The sequence below is a fragment of the Heloderma suspectum genome, chromosome 2 (assembly GCF_057233095.1).
Source record: "Heloderma suspectum isolate Gila_16-S chromosome 2, 16-S_ref, whole genome shotgun sequence".
Taxonomy (NCBI): Eukaryota; Metazoa; Chordata; class Lepidosauria; order Squamata; family Helodermatidae; genus Heloderma; species Heloderma suspectum.
Genome location: NC_139459.1, coordinates 206346944 through 206371424, shown reverse-complemented (window position 1 = coordinate 206371424; position 24481 = coordinate 206346944). Strand labels below are relative to the sequence as shown.

The 24481-nt window shown below is 43.1% G+C and overlaps 1 protein-coding gene across 1 annotated transcript in view; it reads left to right on the top strand.

The window, feature by feature from the left end:
* LOC146353870 (cholesterol transporter ABCA5-like) overlaps positions 1–24481 on the top strand; it is a 75579-nt gene that overhangs the window by 42823 nt on the left and 8275 nt on the right. The window contains exons 20-31 of the mRNA XM_084837523.1: positions 273–445; positions 2339–2466; positions 3407–3544; positions 4259–4372; positions 7422–7592; positions 9965–10078; positions 10572–10706; positions 11889–11954; positions 19583–19674; positions 20676–20799; positions 23916–24033; positions 24149–24240. Of these exons, the coding sequence (XP_084693649.1) occupies positions 273–445; positions 2339–2466; positions 3407–3544; positions 4259–4372; positions 7422–7592; positions 9965–10078; positions 10572–10706; positions 11889–11954; positions 19583–19674; positions 20676–20799; positions 23916–24033; positions 24149–24240 (1465 nt within the window). The remainder of the gene's footprint in view (positions 1–272; positions 446–2338; positions 2467–3406; positions 3545–4258; positions 4373–7421; positions 7593–9964; positions 10079–10571; positions 10707–11888; positions 11955–19582; positions 19675–20675; positions 20800–23915; positions 24034–24148; positions 24241–24481) is intronic.

The window sequence follows — 24481 nt, the reverse complement described above, 5'->3', positions numbered from 1 at the left end:
GAGATGGAACATGTTGTGATCCAGCAAGGTCCTTCCTTTGTTCTTATGGAAGAACACATACGCAGGATCACTTAATACAGCGTCATTATGATTTAAGTGACTTTTAGTATGTGTTTGTGTTTAGTAAATTTAATACAGATGGGAGGTCCATGGACTTTCTAGGGAAAAAAAGACTATACAGGAGTGCTGTCAGCCCACTCCTGCTCTAAAGGACAGGCATTATTATTTACCGCAATTTGGATGAGCTTTACTTATATTTCTTTTTCTTTCAGGTTCTTGCTATTCACAATGTTCCTTGGTGTTGAGATTTTTATGTTTCATATGTATCAACTATACTTAAAAAATGCTGTGGCCCCTGTCAAACTTTCTCCAGACTTATACTTTCTTAAACCAAATGAAACTCATCATAAGTACAAAACCAGTCTCCTCATTCAAAACTTCACTGGTAAGAAGTGAAAAAAAAAGTTACAATTTTATTTCAGTTGATTTGCTTTTGTTCATTTCAAGTTCTGGCATGTTCATCTTTTAGCATGTGAAGTACAATGGAAATAAACTGAAAGTGTACTCTGCATGCATTCAGGTTTAAGAATGATCAGTGTGGATGACACATGGCTGGTGGATGACACATGGAGCTCAGTCTTCTAAAAATAAGTGGGGGTGGGGGAGGTGTCATTCATTCACAAACTGAATTAGAGTATGTTTCTGGCATGAATCCAGCCAACTTACTGGAACTTATACTTTAAAATTTGTGTTAATCAGACATAGTTTGATTTCTGAATAGCTGAAGACTTAAACCAATGTTCTCTTAGGCCAAAGCATATGTTGTGGATTGTAAGATAAATGTTGTGAATAAATAATCCTTTTAGAGGAATTTTTCTACAGTAAAATGCACCGATCAGTAGTAAGAACCAACTATCTCTGTTAAAGTAGGGCTCATCCCAAACTGCTGTCATGTTTTTGCCTCTGTTCACTTTCCCAGAAACCTTCTTGCAGCCTATATTTGCCACCCCTTTCAAAATACGTAATTGATTTCCCTCCTTTTTTTTAAGTGCATGGTTCATCAATAAAGACTTGACATTTAGTAACCTCATCTAGTGCTGCATTTCCCAACACGGTGTCCATGGGCACCACAGTGCCTGCATACACCTCCCTTGGTGCCTGTCAGGCTCCCTGCTCCTCTTGATGTTTGTTTATTTATCTATTTATTTAAATTAAAAATAATAAACTGAAAACCTGACATGCTGAAAAGTGACATGCTGGCTACCAGCACCAGCTTTGTTTCCAAGAATGCCTCTGGGCCTCACGTCAGCCCCAGATAGTCTTAGAAAATAAAAACGGCAGGCAACTGCAGTCCTGCACTTTGTTCTGAAGCATGCCCAGTTACACAGAAAAAAGAAAAGGTGGGGGTGGGGGCTAGAGAGGGTGACAGGGAGTGTCCTGGAGTTATAGAGGGAATCACAAAGTGTTAATGGGGGTGTTTTGCCTGCTTTTTGTTTTGTTTGGTGTGGTGTGTGTTCACTGATTTGTTTTGGTGTAGTGTGCTTTGCCTGTGGATTTGGTGGGGGAGGTGTTATCTGAGCCTCATCACTTTTTCCTCCTGGGGAATGAGTGTTTTGGGACTGGCTGTAACCACCATGGCAGCCATATTGTGAATGGGCAAGCCCCCCCCCCCCCGGCAACCATTTTGTAAGAGCACCCACAGTATTCGTTCAAAATTTCAACTATGCCTACCATCCCAAACAAGGTAGGGTAAACTAGTGTCATTCTGGTGCTGTGTAGTCCTGTTGGCTGTGTTGATCCACCTGGTTTGAAGCACTGAGGTGACAAAATGTCATGCACTACTGTGCAATGTAATTTGTGTTGCTATACATTGACTGCAGAGATCCTAGTGATCTTATCTTCAGATGTCACTGCCACCCATGGAGACAAAGCAGGTCATGTATTAAGTATACTGTTAGCCACCTCAAGTGCTTCCTTTAGTTGGCAGTGTATAAATACCTTAAATAAAGTAAACTATTGTGCTTTGTAATTTTAATGAATACATGAGAGCACAAGTCTTTTGATATGAACTATAGATATCTATATAGATGTATGTATGTATCTGTTGTCAACACCCTGCAGTGTGGGTATTTTAATGTGTAACATAATGAGGCTCCTGCAGAACACAGGCATCCCCATTTTGCTATAGTGCTAGCTCCATATGTGCAGTGAGAATACATATACAGAGCTGTCTTTGGCATAACAGAGAATGGGGAAGCCTGGTGCGCACACGCAAGTTCATTCGTAGGCGAGGAGTCTTTGCATCTGTAATACTGAACTGTCAACTTTCTTAACCTAGGATCAGGCATTGATGACATCATCCACTCCCTTTGGGGCCACAGTATACTGACAGAAACATTCAATGGCAGTGATTATGTATCAGTTGCCCCCCATAGTGCAGCCTTAAATGTATCTCGTGTAGACAAGGTGAGAAAGTGGTGCAGGATATATTTAACTGTTGGCCCTGTGTGGATGTGGGGTGTGTGTAATAGACTATTAGGTGTAAGAACTGGGTTGAGGGTAACTGAATGTTTTTATTTTGAATGATCCATGTGGCTTGGAGGAGGGAGGACAAGAGGGGTGGTGAAATTCTGGGAGGAGGCTCACCTTAGAAGCAGAGTAGCAGGTCTTTTTTCTTTCACTGCTCCCCCTCTCTGCCCCTTGGTGGCGACAATAGCAAGATCAGTGCTTACAGAGCTCTATCTTTGATGGGACAGCTGCCATTCTCTTTCCCTCAGACTGCCTCAGGTGTGGACTTAGTTCCATCCAGGTGAAATTGCCAAGAGGACTTAGTATTTATACAGGGCCAGCCCTTTCATGAGGCCGGGTGAATCCCGCACCTAAGGTGGCAGAGCAGGAGGAATGGGAAATTATGTGCTCCCGCACACCAGGAGGACCTGCCACCATTGTGTGCTGCCCCCCCCATTACCACCATGCCTACCACCCCCTTCGTACCCCATTGTTGCTGCTGCTGCTGCCACCACAGCTCTTCAGAGAGCAGCAATAGGGTGGGTGAGGTGGGAGACGTGCCACCAAAGGAGTGAATGGGCTGGGCTGGGTGGGGCAGAAAGGAAAGAAGATTTGTGGGTGGGTGGCTGGGTAGACAAGTGAAAGAGGGGAGGGCAACAGATGCAGCAGGGAGGGAGATGGACACAGTGGGTGGGTGAGGCAGAGTGAGACAGATGTGGTGGGGAGATGGATGTGGGGGGAGAGGGAGATGAGTGCAGCTAGCAGGCAGGGAGGGAGGGAAACAGACACAGCAGCAGCCATAGTGGGCAGTATGTGTGCGCTCTCCCGCCTCAGGTGGTAAGAAAGCTTGCTCTGGTGTTATATATATAGCTAATATGTTATATGCCTGTTGTTGCAGAGCTACATCTTTACAGTTGCTTTTAACAGTACCATGGTACATTCTTTGCCTGTTATGATGAATGTTATTAGTAACCTCTATCTGCACAGTTTAAATGTAACTGGAAATATCCTTGCCTGGAGTAGCTCTTACTTTCAAGTAAGTAAATTATTATATTGTTGTTGTTGTTGTTGTTGTTAAATGCAAAGCACAAAGGCTGATATTGCAAAATGAAGTGATAGGGAAAGGCAGTTGTATAAGCAGTTTTTCTGTGTGCACATACAAATTCAAGATAAATTAGAATTTGCATGGTTTGCAGGTAGAGATGGACAAATCTGCCTGTTTCACTTTCTACAACTTCCAAATTTTTTGAGGCACATGTTTATTCTGTCCCGTTTTCACATCAGTTTGAGAACTGTTAGGTAAAAATTCTTACAAAAATTCATACACATTTTCATATGCATTTTCATACGCATTTCTCTTAACTTATGCATTTTTGTATACAGTTCTCAGTAATGGACATGTTTTGTGTGCCTTTTTCAATAAGAGAACTAAATTGTAAAATTGAGAGAAGTCTGAAAACTAGGAGATAATTGCATTCTGATTCATGTATTACTTCGGGAAGTGCGAATTAGGTTGGTTCATATTAAAATGTCAACCAAACGAACTTCTGCCCCATACCTAATTCAGGACTGCACAACTTGTGACCCACAAAAATAAGCATTAGCCTATCAGCCGTGTACCATCGTCTCCCAAGTGCTCCCTGTTTTGCAGTCCTGGGCAGGCAGCAAAAACAGGTTTATGAATGTAAAGTCATGTTTCGCTCTTATTTTTTTCTTTCATTTTCTAATATTGCAATCTCTTATTTTGCAGAAAATTGCTGACAGAAGTTTCATAATGGTGCTGGTTGTTCAAAGTCTGATGTTAGGAATTACGATAACTGGGATGCCATCCTATTTTGCCATGGAGAATGCAGAAAATCACAGGGTAATTTTGTATTAAACCAGATTTTGAAAAAGAAACACATATCCCATACATTGGACCAACACAATGGTTCCCCTGGCCAAATTTGTATCATAAGAACAGATGGACAATCAGGAGTGACCATAACAATCTGCTGGCTACCTAGTAGCCATCATGTTCTCATATATTATAGTGGAGAAATATTGATGAACGATATGTATGGAAGTCTTCTATGATAGTAAGCAAATAACAGTAATACTTACAATAATGTCCCACTCCTAGGTAGTTTAGCTTGTTGAGCTGCTTGTCAAACTATATTTTAAAGAGCTTACTTGCTGGATTGTTCTCCCCCTATTCAATGGTAACTTGATACAGGTCTCGGCAGCTTCTTCATCGCTGCGGTCCCATCAGAAATACATAACAACCCTGAGGGCCATGGTTAATTTGAATAGTTTTAAGTTGTATATCATATCATCTTTAGGTATCATATGGGCAAAATAATGCTTTTAACTGATGAATGTAGTTGGTGGGCTTTAGTTGGCTATTGTTAGATATTTTGGTCATCCTGGGTTCCTTGTGAGAATGGGTGGGATATATAAATAAATCAAATAAATAAATACATCTGGCTCAGGACCTGGGATTGAGTCTCACCCTCTGCCCATGTAACATTTTCTGGCTAGTTTGGCGAATTTTCATTTTATAATGCATTTTGAGTCAATTTCCTCTTTCGTATCCAAGCTACTTCCTTACTCCCAACTGTCCTGATTTCAGCCAAAATAACCACAGTTTTTCAGTTCCAGGAAAACCCTGCCTGCTAATTGTCTTAATTTTAAAGATGTATCTATCTATGTTTCTTTTCTTTTCTCTTCTTTGCAATAGATAGATTGTACTATATATGTTAGCTAAAGCTGAAGTTCAGAGAAAAGGCATCACAAAGAAAATGCTTACCAAATTTCTGTATTCTCAATATATGCTATGGATATCAAAAACTATAATTTGTTGAGCACATAACTATAAGTCTCTGCTTACTGAGGCAAGCAAAGAAACTGGCATAAATTATTATTTTAAATGCAAATAGGAATTCTTTTTTCTCTGAACTTCCCTCCCAAATGCAACTCAGGCATTTTTGCTATTGACTGGTTTATTTTCTATTTTTGATTTATTTTTGAAAATTATGAAGTGCCGTTCATCCACAAGGGATCCCCAGGCAGTGTACAGAACATCTTTTACAATCAAACAAATCCAATATAAAAACCATACAGTTACAAATTAAAAGACAAAACAGCTCTTCAGCCAGCAAACCAAATAACAACACAACAATCAGCTAAGTTTAAAAAATCATTTTTAATTATTATTTTTAATTACATTTAAAAATCCTGATATATTTGACACTGTAATGTGAGTTTATGGAATAGCTGATATTATCACTCTCTGAAAATAATGCTATATGTAACTGAGTCTAATGGAAAAATATAATGGGCATAGATATTGCTTAAATTTATCCTACATTTTAAAAATCATGCTTCTAATTTCATTTGACCTCATTATGCCCTGAGGTATTCCAGTTAGAGCTATGCAGATAATGCATGGTCCTAACCAAGACCTTAAGCTATTAGGTGGTATAGAAATGTAATTAATTAATAAAAATAGTAAAATAAAATAAATAATGGCCTATTAACCCAGAGTTCTGCTGCCATCCAGGATGGAGTATTCTTAAAAGCTTTAAAGCACCCTTTCACCTTTAGTCCTGTCCAATATGTTTGGAGCACACCAGTTTGGGAAAGCCTGCTTTAAACCATTGTTAAAAAGCAGTAGACTGCAGTGTGATCATGCTTTGTGATACAGAAATAATACATCATAATTAAGAAGCCGTGCTTCTTAATTCTAAGTGGGAGGGAGGCTGGACTTGCTAAGTGGTTGAGAGGAAAGCACTTTGCATATGCTCAGAGGCATTGCCTGTTCTATTACTTAAGTATTGCTTTTGTTTAAGACATCGCTGCCATGGATTCACTGACTGACCTTGGCCTAGTTATTTATTGTTGTGCCACAAAGTTTGCTGTAAAATGAGACCAATACAGTTATATGTGTATTATTATGTTTTTGATTTGCCTTATAGCCTGTGGCTTGCCTCCCCGCTTCTGTCACCTGGAGCCATCTGCTTGCATGCACTTTTAATCTCTGCTTTCTGGATTATGTTGGCCCTGACATTGTTTGTTACACCACACAACTGAGATACTAGACTCTGTGTACCCACTATGGGTATCCACTATGCACAGGAGTGTCTCTATTTTCACCTGTGAAGTGCTGAATGGTATGTACAGTCCTCTCTGGCATTGCTGTACCTTTCTCTAAGCTGCTCTCTGCTTGTAGCTCACAATAATTTTGATTCTTAATAGGATATGGATATAATAGGATATACCTTCTTCCATATAGGGTCATTCATCTGTTAGTGGTGTTTGGGGTTTCCTCTCTCAAGATAGTGAGTCAGAGTAGTACTTCCCAGCCCTGCAATTCTGTGATTATATGATCTCCTCAGTGTTGCATTTTTTGTAAGTTCATCCCAGGTCATATATTGTAGAGATGGGTTTTAACATCTGTTCATTTGCAAGCCAGGTAAAGAGCAGAGATAGCCAAACCAAGACTATGGACTGCATCCAAAATTTGCCTCCCAGTCCCACAGGTGGAAGAGCTCCTTCCATCCATGGAATGTTTCTGATCCAGCAAAGAAAACCAACTGGTGGAATGAGGAAGGAGGCCATTTTCATCCATTTCCCCCTCCCCTTTCATCCCTCTTTGCTCCCTTGAAATCTGCTCAGGGGGGTTGAGGGACCTCCTCTAGAACAGTGGGGGTGGTGGTGCTGGGGGCTGCAGGGGAAGAGGAAAATCAGCAAAAATTGCCTCTTTCCCCCCACCCTTCTTTCCACCCGTGGGAACATTCTGAGCCCAGGGGGTGCTACTGCTCGCAGAAGAACATGCTGGATCCAACCCTATGTTGTAAATACCACTGTTAGATTTGTTGCCGTCTGCCATAATTGACATGCTCTTTAATTAACTTATTTTTGTACTTTTGCAGATGAAAGCCTACACTCAGCTTAAGATATCAGGCCTTTATCCATCTGCTTACTGGTGTGGACATGCACTAGTTGACATTCCTTTATATTATATTATTCTCTTTCTGATGACAGGAATCTTGTTTGTAGTTCACCATGAAATTAATTTCTCTTCTGCAGACTTTCTTGCTGTGGTAAGTTTTGTTTTTAATACATTTTATGTTCCTTGTTGCCATCACCTCAGTAACAAAAATCCAGATCTTGCATTATCATATACTCCAACAGTCCCTAATTTTGGTATACATCCCTGGTAAAGAATTGTCCCTTTTTTGTTCTTATTTTTTGTGGTTTGGTTATGTGTTGGGTTGGATCCAAACCTTACATGAATAGAAGTTCACCTGCGTGATGAGATTTCCCTCTCCTCCCTCCAGCAGTCCCCTATGTGCTGCCCCAATCTGCTCCGTAGGGTTGAGGGACCCTCTGAAGCTGATTTCAGGTGTGTTATTCCACCAGTGGTTCCCGGCCACCAGTGAAACAGCACAATTGGATACAACCCACTGTTAAAGTGTTGCTGATTTTAAAGAAAACTCTTTGTGATTCAGCTCTTTCCTCAGTTAGATCACTGTGCAACTTGTTTCTAGCGTGCATCTAAGTAAATGCATGTGCATTAACACCATGTGTTTATTTATTTATTGTAAAAATTGAATAACCAACTCTTTGGCCTGCAGGCTTCTAGACCATCTTACCCAATTTAAAACAGCAAAACACACCACACAATTGCTAAAATGCATAATTACATTACATTAACATAAAACAAACAGGCTATGGCACGACCTGCCTTTTCACACATTTGCCGAGGTATGTTTTGATAAAATATTGTAGAACAATTATGTTTTTCTAGACTGCCTTTACTCAAAACAACCATCACCTTCTTGGCTTTTAATTCAGTCAAAGACTGGGCTATTGCATAGTCCATGAGTTCAGCACACAGCAGGTGGTGAAGAAGAGCCTTCAATCATATGGTGGGGCATGTGAAGTGATCCTTGATATAAAAATAAGCTGTTAACAAGACTGCCCCTAACTTCATTCATGAAATGTTGGCGGATGTGCATTTTTTTAAAAAATGCTCAGACTTTTATGAATCTGTTAGGAAAGAGGCTTCTATAATTAAGGGCCAACCTTGAAGAATGCTTTTCTTTTCTTTTCTTTTTTTGTACAGTTGTGGTGTAATGATGTTGTAGTCATAAAAATGTTTTAATTGGTGTTAACATTTACAATAGGACCTGAGAGAGAGACACACTCTTTGAGGGCTGAAGCCATTTAGGCATTTCTGTGCCAAGGCCAATATCTCAAATTGTGTCTGGAAGCCTCATGAAAGGCAGTAGAGATACAGAAGCACAGATGGAATTTGCTTCCAATGGCCACTCCTATCAGGAAGTAGGCTGCTAAATTCTTTATTCTTTATGGGCAGCCAGAAGTTAAGCACAAGCTTTTGCCTGATAAAAAATAGCCCTCAGTAGGCCTCATGCCAGGTTTGAGGGGGGCCAGGGTGAGATGCCATCCAGGGACCCACACAGCAGTTCCTTGGCAATGCCCCTCGGTGAGCCTCCATGATGGTCCCCCTCTCCCTCCACAAGCCCTTATGAATTCCCTTGAGGCACCCATCTTCCCCCTATGAGCTTCCATGGCACACACCCCATTCCCCCCCAAGCTTACCTTGCTGGTGAGAAATGCAGTGATAGGAACAAGCTACAAGGAGAGGCTGCTGCAGAACCACCAAAATGGGCACTTCACCTTTCAGTGCCAAATCCTTGCTGGAAATGTGAGGAGGGGTATTATAGCAGCCCAGGCAGGATCCCAGGCCTGAACAACTTTTTCTTTTTTTACCTTTAAAGGAAAGTCCCAATACTGGAAGAAGCACTAGTCTGGGCGACTCTGCAGCAGCCTCTGTTTTCTTTCTCTCAGATGCTTCTGGCCCCCAATGAAGCATCACTGTTTTGAGTGTGGGCCTAGAGACAGGGGTACGGGAAGTTGGTGACCATTGTAGCTGCCTGGGCTGGCACTTCTCTTTTCAACACCACCCTTATAAAATAAATAAATACAATATGATATTGGCATAAGCCCTGCTGGCCCTCCATCTTGCAGTGGTCACATTTGTCTGACAGTGCTGGGTAGCAGTGCTGAGCTTGTCTTTAACTCCCCCTCCCCCCTCCCTTGCAGGTGTACGTAGTACTATGTATTACTACATCCTTGGCCATTCCCAAGAGGCCCATTCATGTCCCATGCATGAATCTAATGCCATCAGTCTTCCTCAAGGCTGCACTCACGCTACAACTAGGTGAGGCCTGAGCACTCAGGTCTGTAGTGAACGGCGCCACTGGACACATGTGTGAGACAATCATGATCAGAAACAAAAGAGGAGGAATTAAAGGCTCAGTTGAGCCCTATGGAGATCCCCTCCCCTGGGAAAGAGGAAGGACTGTGCAGTGTGTTCTTCATCACTATGGTGTGTTTTCATGTCAGTGCATGTTCTGAATAACTAAGCCATGTAAATTTTTCCCTGCAGGTTTTTTGCCTTATTGGCTATATACCTTCAGTAATTCTATTCCATTACGTTGTCTCTTTCACCTTTAAAACCATACAGAACACCAAGGAATTTTGGTCATTCATTTTTTCAACAGTAAGTAAAAGTTCAGTGCTTAATTTGTTTTTTCCATTTACTGACATTTCGTAATTGGTATTCTTTTTTTTATATGAAATATTGTCTCAATTATACTTTTCTGCATTTGGCACACTCCTGAAAACAGTGCTTAGTTTTCTCTAAAATCCTGGAGTGTGCGTGTGTCTTTATAAGTCACACCATGACATGGTGTGGAGCATGAGGGCAGAGTTTTCAGGAACTCTTAAATATAAGTCCGGCACAACTATTCCTTTCATTTCTGAGACTGTATTTCTCCTCCATAACAGGATAATTGTTTACTTCCATAAGTTCACTAAAACCCAACCCAACATTGTAAGAGCTGACTGCTTGGCCTTTAATTAAGTAGCCTCAGGATTACCTCTCCATTTGCTAGTACAGGAAAGTAAAATTCCCAGATAAATAAGGCAGGTGTATGGCTTGATGTTACCACATTAATTTTACTGTAATTATTTTTGTTCCTTTTCTTTTTCAGGTAGCCTTGATTTGTATTATTGTTGCTGATGTAGCTTTTGCTCAGTGGCCTGCATTAGCCATTATAATTCACACTTGCTTTTGTGTCTTCATTCCAATCTATCCTCTTATTGGGTGTCTGATTTCTCTTATAGAGGTAAGTTTGCAGTGAACTGAAATATTAACTAATGTTGTCTGTAATTTCAGAAGTCTGTGTGCATAAGTGATGGGCAACCATAATTGGACTGTAGAAACTGAATGATTTTGCTTAGAATTGGGAAGTAGCTTGGCTTATTCTGAGCATAATTAGGAGCCCAAATGAAGACCACACTAGGCTCTGATCCATTCTCAAATCTGCTACGAACCATAACCCTAATCATCTTTTCTGTTGGAGGAAAGGAACCTTTTGGCTCCAACCCACAATTATATCAAACATAAATGAAATAAAAAGGGACCCTTGGGAAAGTCTTATGTGGGTCAGGTGGGGTAGGGAGAATTGAAGAAAATTGGATGGATACAGCTTACATCAGCTGAGTCTGCTTGATTTTGTTCTTTTTTTTATCTTGGTGATGTCATCACATCTATGAGCAACATACAGTGACACCATGGATATTCTTCAGTTACGAAGTATTACAAATTGAGGGAAACCATCTGTAAATATTTAGCATAAATCAGCCCAGTATTCTGAACTGTCTCCTCCCACCTCCCCCTGCCATCGTTCTTAACCAGTTCACACTGTAATCCAAACCATAACTGAATTCTTCCTCCCACTTACCTGGCTGTGGCAATGACAAGAACAGGATGCATCTTCTCCTTCCTCCTCCTCCACTTGAAGCACTGCTATAGTCGTGTTGTCAGAGCCAGGGATACTGGGAAGAGTAGTTTCCCAAGGCACTGGCAACTTGTAAAGCTGTATTTCCCAGCATGCCTGGTGCTAGCAATACTGCCATCGCAGCGTTTCAGATGCCAGGTTGAGAGAGATTGAGAGACATAGACCACCATTGCTCTAGGACCTAGGTAAGGGAGGTTGGGAGAGGAATTAAGTCCCAGATGGACTCGTGATATCAGTGGAAGCAAGATAGTGTCTGAATTGTGGTTGGAATTAGCCAAGTTACTTTCTGATTAGGGTCAGTAATGGGAATAGCTCAATTTGTCAAGCACAATTCTGAATCAAACCAGATAGGGCTCTTCTAACACTATGAAGACATAAACTTTCCAAAGGCATTGGAGAAGAAGCACATGAAACCATTTTCTGAATTACAATTGTATAATTTAACTTACAGTTACCTGTAATAATTATGAGAAGAGTTATTGAAATAACTATTTACTGTCTTGTTAGGTAGAGAAGAAACTTGGTCAAAGGATGGAAAGAAATACGGAAAGACTGTTGGTTTCTGTAGTAGTGGTAAGCAAGCTCCATATTCCCTCTTACAAATTCAGACGACTAGCCATCTAGATCCACTTTTGCAAGTAAATACTAGGTGTTATGGTTTATATTGGGGCTCTTGCTGTTTATGATTTGTTCAAGACAATCATATTCTTGGATCAAATGTTTTAAAAGATTGGTGATATACAATGCTGTAACAAAAGGAAATTTAGTTGTAGTCTACAGATGGATACAGACAGGGCAATCATGGAATCTAAGTTGCTCCATCAATCTAATAGTACAATTTTAAGTTGTGGTGTTTTCATATATAATTCAAAACTAGTACTGGAATCTTCTGTAACCTGTCAGTTGAACAAAAAGGCACATTGCCCAGAACGTGTATTCCATTAAAATGGCTTATACTTTCTATATTGATTTAGTGTTTTTGAGAAGTGATGAAATGGAAAAATCATTACTTATATCATGTGTGAACATGCCCTCAGATTTGGGAGTGGGAGTAAGCCACTCATTTCATGAGACAGTTGAAGGAGCAAAGCTGATAAGTTCATTCCTGTGTTAGAGCTTTTCCCCACAAAATGGTAGCCAACTGGCATAGCCTTTCAAATATGTTTGAGGTAATGCCAAAGCCCCCTTCACGGATCACTGCCTTGTTGTGGCGAAGGGACTTGTGTAACTCAGTGAAGCCATAAGCTATGCCGTGCAGGGCCACCCAAGACAGACAGGTCATGGTGGAGAGTTCTGACAAAATGTGATCCTCTGGAGAAGGAAATGGCAACCCACTCCAGCATTCTTGCCAAGAAAACCCCATGGAACGTATCACAAGGCTAAAAGATATGACGCCGGAAGATGAGCCCCTCAGGTCGGAAGGTGTCAATGTACTACTGGGGAAGAGCAGAGGGAATTTCCAAGTAGCGCCAGAAAGTGAAGCGGCTGGGCCAAAGCCGAAAGGACACTCAGCTGTGGATGTGTCTGGTGGTGAAAAGAAAGTCCAATGCTGTAAAGAACAATATTGTTTAGGAACCTGGAATGTAAGATCAATGAATCAAGGTAAGCTGGAGGTGGTCAAACATGAGATGGCAAGATTGAACATCGACATCTTGGGAATCAGCGAACTAAAATGGACAAGCATGGGCAAATTTAATTCAGGTGACCATTATATCTACTACTGTGGGCAAGAATCCCTTAGAAGAAATGGAGTAGCACTCATAGTCAACAAAAGGGTGGGAAAAGCAGTACTGGGGTACAATCTCAAAAACAATAGAATGATCTCAGTATGGATCCAGGGCAAACCATTCAACATCACAGTAATTCAAGTCTGTGCCCCAACCACTGAGGCCGAAGAAGCTGAGGTTGATCGGTTCTATGAAGACCTACAACACCTTCTAGAACTAACACCAAAAAAAGATGTCCTCTTCATCAAAGGGGATTGGAATGCTAAAGTAGGAAGTCAAGAAATCACCGGGTTAACAGCATGGCCTTGGTGTACAAAATGAAGCAGGACAAAGGCTAACCGAGTTTTGCCAAGAGAACACACTGATCATAGCAAACACTCTTTTCCAACAGCGCAAGACGTGACTCTACACATGGACATCACCAGATGGTCAATATCGAAACCAGATTGATTATGTTCTTTGCAGCCAAAGATGGAGGAGCTCTATACAGTCAGCAAAAACAAGACCTGGAGCAGACTGTTGCTCAGATCATGAGCTTCTTGTTGCAAAATTTCGGCTTAAATTGAAGAACGTAGGGAAAACCACTAAACCATTCAGGTATGACCTAAATCATATCCCTTATGAATATACAGTGGAGGTGACGAATAGATTTAAAGGATTAGACCTGATAGACAGAGTGCCTGAGGAACTATGGACAGAGGTCCATAACATTGTTCAGGAGGCAGCAACTCAATCCATCCCAAAGAAAAAGAAATGCAAGAAAGCAAAGTGGCCGTCTGAGGTGGCTTTACAAGTAGCTGAGGAAAGAAGGGAAGCGAAAAGCAAGGGAGAAAGGGGAAGATATATCCAACTGAATGCAGAGTTCCAGAGAATAGCAAGGAGAGACAAGAAGGCCTTCTTAAATGAACAATGCAAAGAAATCGAAGAAAACAACAGAATGGGAAAGACTAGAGATCTCTTCAAGAAAATCGGAGATCTCAAGGGAACGTTTTGTGCAAAGACGGGCATGATAAAGGACAAAGAAGGCAGGGACCTAGCAGAAGCAGATGAGATTAATAAGAGGTGGAAAGAATACATAGAACTATACAGGAAAGATCTTAATGTCCCTAATATCCATGATTAGGGGTGTCAGAGAATTCCGCCACGGATCTCAGTGAGGCCGAATGCCAGTGCATTCGGCCCCCCGAACTCCGTGGCGGAATGGCCTCCCGCCCCCCGCGGATCCCCCCCGGGACGAGACTTACCTGGGGCGAATGTTCCAGACGGCGGCGGCTCCAGCGGCGGCTTCGGCGAAGGCGGCGGCTGGTCTTCTGACCAGCCGCCGCCATTTGCAGTCTTCCCCCCCCCATTCGTGATAGGCTACGTAAAGACTTATGTAGCCTATCACGTCTGGGTTAAAAAAAAAAACGTGTATGCAAATGGCGCCGGCTATGGCCGCCGCCAAGGGGCAGTGGTGGCTTAGTGGTTAAGACGCTGAACTGCAGACTGGAAGGTCGGCAGGTCAGCAGTTCAAGACCCGAGTGCTGCGTGACGGAGTGCGCTCCCGTCTTCAGTCCCAGCTTCTGCCAACCTAGCAGTTCGAAAGCAAGAAATTGCAAGTAGATAAATAGGTACTGCCTCGGCGGGAAAGGTAACAGCGTTCCATGCACCTCGGTGTTCAGTCATGCCGGCCACATGACCACGGAAGCGTCTTCAGACAGCGCTGGCTCTTCGGCTTAGAAACAGGGATGAGCACCACACCCTAGAGTCGGACACGACTGGTTGGGGACACCTTTACCTTTACCTTTTTACGGCCGCCGCCATTTGCATTCCCTATTTTTGGTTGTCTTAGTCTACGTAAATATTTAGTCTACGTAAAAATAGACTTAAGACGGCAAAACTAAGGGGGAACACAAATAGCGTCGGCTACGCTGATTGCGTTCCCCCTTATTTTCGCCGTCTTAGTCTACGTAAATATTTACGTAGACTAAGACAACCAAAAATAGGGAACGCAAATGGTGGCGGCCGTAGCCGCTGCCATTTGTGTACGCGTGGTTTTTTTTTAACCCAGACGTGATAGGCTATGTAAGTCTTTACGTAGCCTATCACGGCTGAATACAGGGATGCAAAAGGCGGCGGCTACAGCAGCCGCCATTTGCGTCCCTGCTAGCCAGCGGCCGGATGTCCGGCTGCTGGCGGAGCCGGCCGGCGGCTCTGCGGAATCCCCGCAGAGCGGAGCCGGCCGGCCAGGATTCCGGGGGGAGGGATGGAGCGCCTCCCCCCCCAGCGGAACCCAGCGGAGCCAGGTAAGGGGGGTTTCATACATCCCTAGCCATGATAGTGCGGTCACTGAACTTGAGCCGGACATCCTAGAGAGTGAAGTCAAGTGGGCCTTAGGAAGCATTACTAACAATAAAGCTAGCAGAGATGACAGTATTCCAGCTGAGCTATTTAAGATCCTAAAAGATGATGCTGTTAAAGTGCTGCACTCAATATGCCAACACATTTGGAACACTCAACAGTGGCCACAAGACTGGAAAAGGTACAGTTTACATTACAATTCCAAAGAAGGGCAATGCCAAAGAATGTTCAAACGACCGTACAATTGCGCTCATTTCACATGCCAGCAAGGTGATGCTCAAAATCCTACAAGCTAGGCTTCAGCAGTATGTGAACCGAGAACTACCGGAAGTACAAGCGGGGTTTCGAAGAGGCAGAGGAACTAGAGATCAAATTGCCAACATTTGCTGGATCAAGGGGAAAACAAGAGAATTCCAGAAAAACGTCTATTTCTGTTTCATTGACTACGCTAAAGCCTTTGATTGTGTGGATCACAACAAACTGTGGCAAATTCTTAAAGAGATGGGAGAACCAGACCACCTTACCTGTCTCCTGAGAAACCTGTATGAGGGTCAAGAAGCAACAGTAAGAACCGGACATGGAACAACTGATTGGTTCAGAATTGGGAAAGGAGTACGACAAGGCTGTATATTGTCACCCTGCTTATTTAACTTATATGCAGAGTACATCATGAGAAACGCCGGGTTGGGTGAATCACAAGTCGGAATTAAGATTGCCAGGAGAATTATCAGCAACCTCAGATAAGCAGATGATACCACCCTAATGGCAGAAAGCGAAGAGGATCTAAAGAGCCTCTTGTTGAGGGTGAAAGTGGAGAGTGCAAAAGCTGGTTGGAAACCCAGCATTAAAAAAACGAAGATCATGGCATCTGGCCCCATCACTTCCTGGCATATAGAAGAGGATGAAATGGAAGCAGTGACAGGTTTTATTTTCTTGGGCTCCAAGATCACCACAGACAGTGACTGTAGCCATGAAATTAAAAGACGCTTGCTCCTTGGGAGGAAAGTTATGGCAAACCTAGACAGCATAGAAAGAAGCAGAGACATCACCTTGCCGACAAATGTCTGTATAATCAAAGCGATGGTTTTCCCAGTAGCAACGTATGGCTGTGGGAGCTGGACTATAAGGAAGGCTGAGCGCGAAAGAATTGATGCTTTCGAACTGTGGTGCTGGAGAAGACTCTTACGAGTCCCCTGGACTGCAAGGAGGTCAAATCAGTCAATCCTAAAGGAAATCAATCCTGACTGCTCATTGGAAGGACAGATACCGAAGCTGAAGCTCAAATATTTTGGCCACCTAATGCGAAGAGAAAAGTCACTGGAAAAGACCCTGATGCTGGGAAAGATTGAAGGCAACAGGAGAAGGGGACGGCAGAGGATGAGATGGCTAGATAGCATCACCGATGCAATGAATATGGACTTGAGCACACTCCGGGAGAGAGCGGAGGACAGGAGGGCCTGGCGTGCTGTGGTCCATGGGGTCACAAAGAGTCGGAAACGACTGAACAACAATGCTAAAGCAGCCTTCCCCAACCCTGTGCTCTCCAGATGTTTTGGACTTCAGCTCCTATCAGGCCCAGGCAGCATGGCTGATGCTCAGGCATTCTGGGAGTTGTAATCCAAAATATCCGGAGGGCACTGGGTTAGGGAAGGCTGGGATAAACCATTTGGGAAGGGGACATACCATTTTTTCTGTATGATGTAATCTCAGTCTTTCTGGGTTTAAAAGAACAAAGGACTGGAAGCCTACACTAACCATACTGGCCACTGAGGATGCTGAAGTTGTGATCCAAAACATCTGGAGAGCACCAGGTTGGGGAGGGCTGTGCTAAACAATCATTTAGATTATGGGCATGAGGCTTAGGCCAGTGTGCACCCCTCTTCCCTCTCATTGATGTAAAGTTAAATCTCACTTTAGAGTGAGGTCCAAATGCAGTCAGTGTCAAGCACCTCTTGTTCTGGATAGTGCATTCTAGAAATATTATATCACATTTTTGCCGTATGAAGTCAAACGATTTATGGCCTAGTCATAAATTTGTTAAGAAAACAGTTCATCAGGCTGAGGCTTGAAGGTCTCATTTGAGGTAATATTGCTATAGCACAGGAACTAGTGGACCCATGCTGATGCAACTCGTTTTGCTTTCATCGCTAGCACAGGAGCAGACATCTGTGATTCACTACACCTGACCCTACTACCACTGTGACATTTAAATACTGTTCAAGGATATTTAGCAGGGACAAGATAAAGGCAGCTTGTTAATTTCTTAAATAAATAATAAATAGTTCTAGACACAGTCTTCAGATGGATACAGAAAGAGAAATGATGGAGTGAGTGTAAGATGCCCCATCAATCTAATAGCACAATTTTACCTTGTGCTATCTTGGCAGAGGATTGAGTAGGGGTTTAGTGAAGGTTTCCTTTGAGGCAAGTAGAACGCTTCCCAGCTAGAAAGAATAGGATCCAGTGGTGTAGTGTTAAATTTTGAACTACAGACACTCATCATGATAGTCCAGATAGCCACGCCCCTAAGGAGAGTCCAAAAATGCAGGCAGCTGTGTTGATCCATATCAGCAAGCCAGTTCTAAGAGTTTTATCTCCACTGAGATAAAATATTTTGTAAAGCTAAGGGGTCTTAATTAAAAGGTTCAAGAACAAGCCACCCGCAAATACAAAATGGAACAATATAGCGGGCTGGTTTGCAAAATTGCTATTGTGTTGCCTGCCAGCCACTCTTTTGAATATTCAAGTCGCAGCAGGCACTTGCTGTGGCTTATCATGTGGTGTGAACCTGCTGTGAGGATTAAACAGCATGGGCTGTTTTAGGGTTATGTGAGGGTTGTTTAACCCTCACATAAGCCACCCTCACTGGGTTCACACAACATGATAAGCCATGGCGACCACCCGCCATGACTTGCATATTCAAAACAGCTGCCGGCATGCACCACAACCTACTGTGGCTTAAATAAGCTACGGTAGGCTGTGATGATTGTGTGAATCCTGTCATTGTTGTTGGGAACGTTCATTTCTTCCCAGCTACTGTGAGGATTGCAGCTAAGCTCAGAAAAACAGGGAAGTTTAAGGGGTCAGCAGTTAATGTCAGCATCCCTGCTAATCAAAAAGTGTTGGCAATGCATCCCAGCGAATCCTGGTCCCACTACACCACTAGTAGGATACTGCCACAGTACAGACCTGTGTTTGTGCCATGGCACTAAAGCAGGTTTATCGAATCAGGAAACCCCACACAGAACTATGAACTCTCTTAGGAGAACTGGCGAATTTGAAAAGGAACCAGCACTTCCTGGCATTGAACAACAAAGTTACCACTGAGCTTGTATGCCCCAGCCATGGGCTGCTAAGGTTTGGAGGTGCCGAGATAATGATAAGCCAGATCCAGGTTTATTTACAAGGAGACTTTATTGAGTACTTACAGCACACAGGCATACCCAATGGTTGGATCAGACAGCTTCTCTGAACCCAGAGCCAAGGGGTACAGTGGGTTTTATACCATACATGTTAGCAGTGAGGCAGCATGACAGCAGCAAGCGTTAACTAGCATTCATCTGCAGCTTTCCTAGCATAGGCTAACAGTGCTTGTTCAGAAGGAAAACAATCAGAACTTTCCCAGCACAGACACCTGCAGCATTAAGGCAAACAAGCGTCACTTTTCAGGCACATCCCAGGCCTTGAGAAGACCAGCGCTCGTTAGCATGGAATGTACTGAGGTGACGATATCGACCTTTGACTCATCTTACCAGCCAAGAGGCCCACTAGCAAGGGAATTGCAGCCCATGAATTGCAGTCCATGAGAGCATTATGGATCTCTAGGCCCCTCTAAAACTACTGGTCACTTGGTTACTGGCCTGGGGCCATTATAAAGCTTTAAAAAAATCATGATAGACCTTTCATATTCTTATTGTAAAGATTTGCACTAACATCTCTCCCTAGCGATGCCTTCGTATTATATTTACAGCACTCACACAATGCCACGGATTGTAATTGCTGCACCAGCACAGCAGTTGGCATGCCCCATTCTAGAGCGTATTTTCAAGTTCCACTCACTTCGCACTAACTTACAAATGCAATTAGTAAAGGAACTAAGTTGTTTTAATGTACTTTTTCTTCTTTTAATTTTAGCCTTATTTGCAATGTGTAATTTGGCTCTTCCTTCTACGCTGTCTTGAGGTGAAGTACGGAGGCAAATCAATGCAAAGGGACCCATTTTTCAGGTCTGTCTGTCTGTGTTTTCCTTTTAAAGATCTATATTGAAATTACTACACCAGGTCAGAGTGTGCCAGCAGTAAACTGCAATGAGGCATGCACTACAACAAGCTCTTCAAGAGTGTTTGCAACAGAAGTTTTTGTCCATGGAAATGTGAAGTCTCTTTAGGGCACCAGGTTCTCCTTCCTGTTCTTGAACCTGCTTCTGCTCAGCGAGCAGGACGAGAAGGAAACGGTTGCTTTTTGGCCCCACCAAATCTTCTTCCATCCCCACAGACCTTCCCCCCTGCCCAGCACTGCACTTCCAAACTTATTCTGTCTTCTAGAAAACCGTCCCCACATCCTATCTTTTACCAGGCATCTCTGTGGTTGGCAGGTATGTGGTGATTGTTGCCCACAGCAGCTTTCTTCCTACTGCTACATGTGACAGATTGAATCGGGGATGAATGGGTATTATCAGCTACTTTAATAGGAGCGCTACCCCCTCCTTGTCTACCCAGTCATCCTCTCTCATCTGGCAAAATCACCCACGGCTGCTGTGGCATTGACCTAAAGGACAAGGACTGAGAAGTGCTGTCTTCAGCTGCTACTTGGAGAGTTTGGGTTTTAGCAGGGAGAGAGAAAGTTGTTTCTCCTCTTTCAGCAGTGGTGGTGGATGACTCTAGGAATCCCAGCACTTGGGAACCCTCTCCAGTTAAGTGTAAAAGTGCTTATTTATGCTTAGTCCTTGACATGAATGCACTGCCTGAAAAATGACAATCGCATTACAAAACCCTTGTGTAGAGAAGCCCATAGTCTTTCACATGAAGGCACCTCCAGATCACTTGTCCACCCAGTTCTGCCACAAGGATGCCTTGTATAGGGAAACATCAGTAGGGTTTCAAGGGTAGAGCATTCCAGTTCACCAGGTCTGGCCTATTGAACAGACTGGTTCCCACCCCCGCTCCCTGTTAGTTGTATCAACTAACCTGTTCAGAGGTCCTATGAGCAGAAATGGATATATTTTCAGAACTCCTGTGAAACTGAAGCCCTGGAAATTTCCAGATGTGCCACGTGAGGAGGATGAGGATGAAGATGTTACGGCTGAGAGGTTGAGGGTTAAAGAGATGACAACCTGCCAGAGCTGTGAGGAGGTAAATCTTGCCCCTTTGTCTTAATCCTCTGAACTTAAGTGGCACCAGATCCCATCATAAAGTAGCATGCACAAGGCGTGATTTGCCTGGCCACTTGTACATTGGTGTCATTACACAGAGATCTGGAAGCAGCTGGTGATGGATCTCTTTCTGGGCATCACAGAAACAACTTGTACTAATATGAAAAGGTGATTATTCCAATAGTAATATGCCTGACCCCTTCATGGATCACTTGTTGTGGCGAACGGGCTTGCGTAACTCAGTGAAGCCATAAGCTATGCCGTGCAGGGCTGCCCAAGACAGACAGGTCATGGTGGAGAGTTCTGACAAAATGTGGTCCACTGGAGAAGGAAATGGCAACCCACTCCAGTATTCTTGCCAAGAAAACCCCATGGAACGTATCACAAGGCTAAAAGATATGATGCCGGAAGATGAGTCCCTCAGGTCGGAAGGTGTCCAATGTACTACTGGGGAAGAGCAGAGGGAATTTCCGAGTAGCACCAGAAAGAGTGAAGCGGCTGGGCCAAAGCCGAAAGGACACTCAGCTGTGGATGTGTCTGGTGGTGAAAAGAAAGTCCAATGCTGTAAAGAACAATATTGTTTAGGAACCTGGAATGTAAGATCAATGAATCAAGGTAAGCTGGAGGTGGTCAAACATGAGATGGCAAGATTGAACATCGACATCTTGGGAATCAGCGAACTAAAATGGACAAGCATGGGCAAATTTAATTCAGGTGACCATTATATCTACTACTGTGGGCAAGAATCCCTTAGAAGAAATGGAGTAGCACTCATAGTCAACAAAAGGGTGGGAAAAGCAGTACTGGGGTACAATCTCAAAAATGATAGAATGATCTCAGTACGAATCCAAAGCAAACCATTCAACATCACAGTCTATGCCCCAACCACTGATGCTGAAGAAGCTGAGGTTGATCGGTTCTATGAAGACCTACAACACCTTCTTGAACTAACACCAAACAAAGATGTCCTCTTCATCATAGGGGATTGGAATGCTAAAGTAGGAAGTCAAGAAATCACCGGGATAACAGGTAAGCATGGCCTTGGTGTACAAAATGAAGCAGGACAAAGGCTAATAGAGTTTTGCCAAGAGAACACGCAGATCATAGCAAACACTCTTTTCCTACAGCACAAGAGGCGACTCTACACATGGACATCACCAGATGGTCAATATCAAACTCAGATTGATTATGTACTTTGCAGCCAAAGATGGAGAAGCTCTATACAGTCAGTAAAAACAAGACCTGGAGCAGACTGTGGCTCAGATCATGAGCTTCTTATTGCAAAATTTCAGCTTAAATTGAAGAACATAGGGAAAACCACTAAACCATTCAGGTATGACCTAAATCATATCCCTTATGAATATACAGTGGAGGTGAGGAATAGATTTCAGGGATTAGATCTGATAGAGTGCCTAAGGAACTATGGACAGAGGTCCGTAACATTGTTCAGGAGGCAGCAACTCAATCCATCCCAAAGAAAAAGAAATGCAAGAAAGCAAAGTAGCTGTCTGATGAGGCTTTACAAGTAGCTAAGGAAAGAAGGGAAGTGAAAAGCAAGGGAGAAAGGGGAAGATATATCCAACTGAATGCAGAGTTCCAGAGAATAGCAAGGAGAGACAAGAAGGCCTTCTTAAATGAACAATGCAAAGAAATCAAGGAAAACAACAGAATGGGAAAGACTAGAGATCTCTTCAAGAAAATCAGAGATCTCGAGGGGACGTTTTGTGCAAGGACGGGCATGATAAAGGACAAAGAAGGCAGGGACCTAACAGAAGCAGATGAGATTAAGAAGAGGTGGAAAGAATACACAGAAGAACTATACAGGAAAGATCTTAATGTCCCTGATAGCCATGATAGTGTGGTCACTGAACTTGAGCCGGACATCCTAGAGAGTGAAGTCAAGTGGGCCTTAGGAAGCATTACTAACAACAAAGCTAGCGGATATGACAGTATTCCAGAGTCGGACACGACTGAACGACTGAACAACAACAAAATATGCCTGACCTCCACAGGTTGATCCATACCTACTACTGTAATGCGCTCTACGTGGGGTTACCCTTGAAGACGGTTCGGAAACTGCAGCTGGTACAGAACGCGGCGGCTCGCCTGATTAAAGGCAGCCGCCGGCGAGATCACATCACTCCAGTGCTGAAGGAGTTGCACTGGTTACCAGTTGTTTTCCGGGCCAAATTCAAGGTGTTGGTTTTGACCTTTAAAACCCTATATGGTTCCGGCCCAGCCTATCTTAAGGAGCGCCTCCAGCAACACCAGACAGGCCGCTTAACAAGATCAGCCTCGGATGGCCTTCTCTCTGTCCCATCAGCCAGGACAGCTAGACTGGTGGGGACGAGGGAGAGGGCCTTCTCTGTGGTGGCCCCCACTCTGTGGAACTCCCTCCCTAGGGAACTCCGTCATGCCCCCTCTTTAATGAGCTTCCGTCGTGCATTAAAAACGTGGTTGTTCAGGCAGGCATTTGGGGTGGGTTAGGGTATTTTTTTAAAAAAAAATTTATGGTAAAATTTTATTGTTTTAAATTGTTTATGGTGGGTTGTACATCGCCCAGAGTGGCTGGGTGACCAGTCAGATGGGCGATTAATAAATTTAATAAATAAAATAAAAATAAATACCTGTGAGCAAGCCACATTATTAGTATTAATATTTTCCACACAGTCTCTCCTGTGCACGAGATCTTGTAGAGCAGCCTTCCTCAAACTAGTGCCCTCCAAATGCGTTGCCCAGATTGGCCATGCTGGATGGGAATGATGGGAGGTGCAATCCAACACATCTGGAGGTCACCAGGCTGGGGAGGGCTGATGTAGAGAAACCTCATAATATCATGGAATGTGAAGTGAGCTGTGCACAGAAATGCCCTGTGGTCATTTCCATAGTTATAGTGCCCATAGCTCCACAACTACAGAGGTGGCTGAAGACTGTCTCTGTGGGCAGGCTGGTTCACCATGGGATTTCTCTGTGTAAACTTTGAACTGGGAAGGATCGGGGGGGGGCAAGTGGCAGGTCTGTATACCTCTAACATTTTTGCATTACGCAATAAAACTAATTCATTATTAATTTCTGTGTTATCTTTTATTTTATTAGAAACCAGCAATTTTGGTCAGCAGTTTGCATAAAGAATATGATGAAAAGACAGATTTTCTTCTTGGAAGAAAAATAAAGAAAGTGGCAACTAATCATGTCTCTCTTTGTGTAAAAAAAGGTTGGCGTTAAACGAGTTACTACCGAATCAATACATTTAAAAATTAAATAAATATATCTTGCAAATCAAACCTGCAGTTGTTGCATGTTCCATTTTCTTTCTCCTTCTTGTATAGGGGAAATTCTTGGAGTGTTAGGGCCAAATGGAGCTGGGAAGAGCACACTGATTAATGTTCTGGTGGGAGAAGTTGAACCAACTTCAGGCCAGGTATCCAACTGCACACTAGCTTCTGTGACCTCTCTTCAATATTTTTCTGTTAACCATTGCAGGAGTTCTCATCCAAAACAGGTTTCACAGCTCTTTCTAAGCTAATAAAATGGATACTTCATACAGAGGCTACATATACTTTACAACCTGTAAAGATGCTTTTTGTGGTAATAGAATAACACTTGGAGGTACATCTCTTGATAGCTGGAAATACCCAGACTTCATATAGATGAGCAAATAG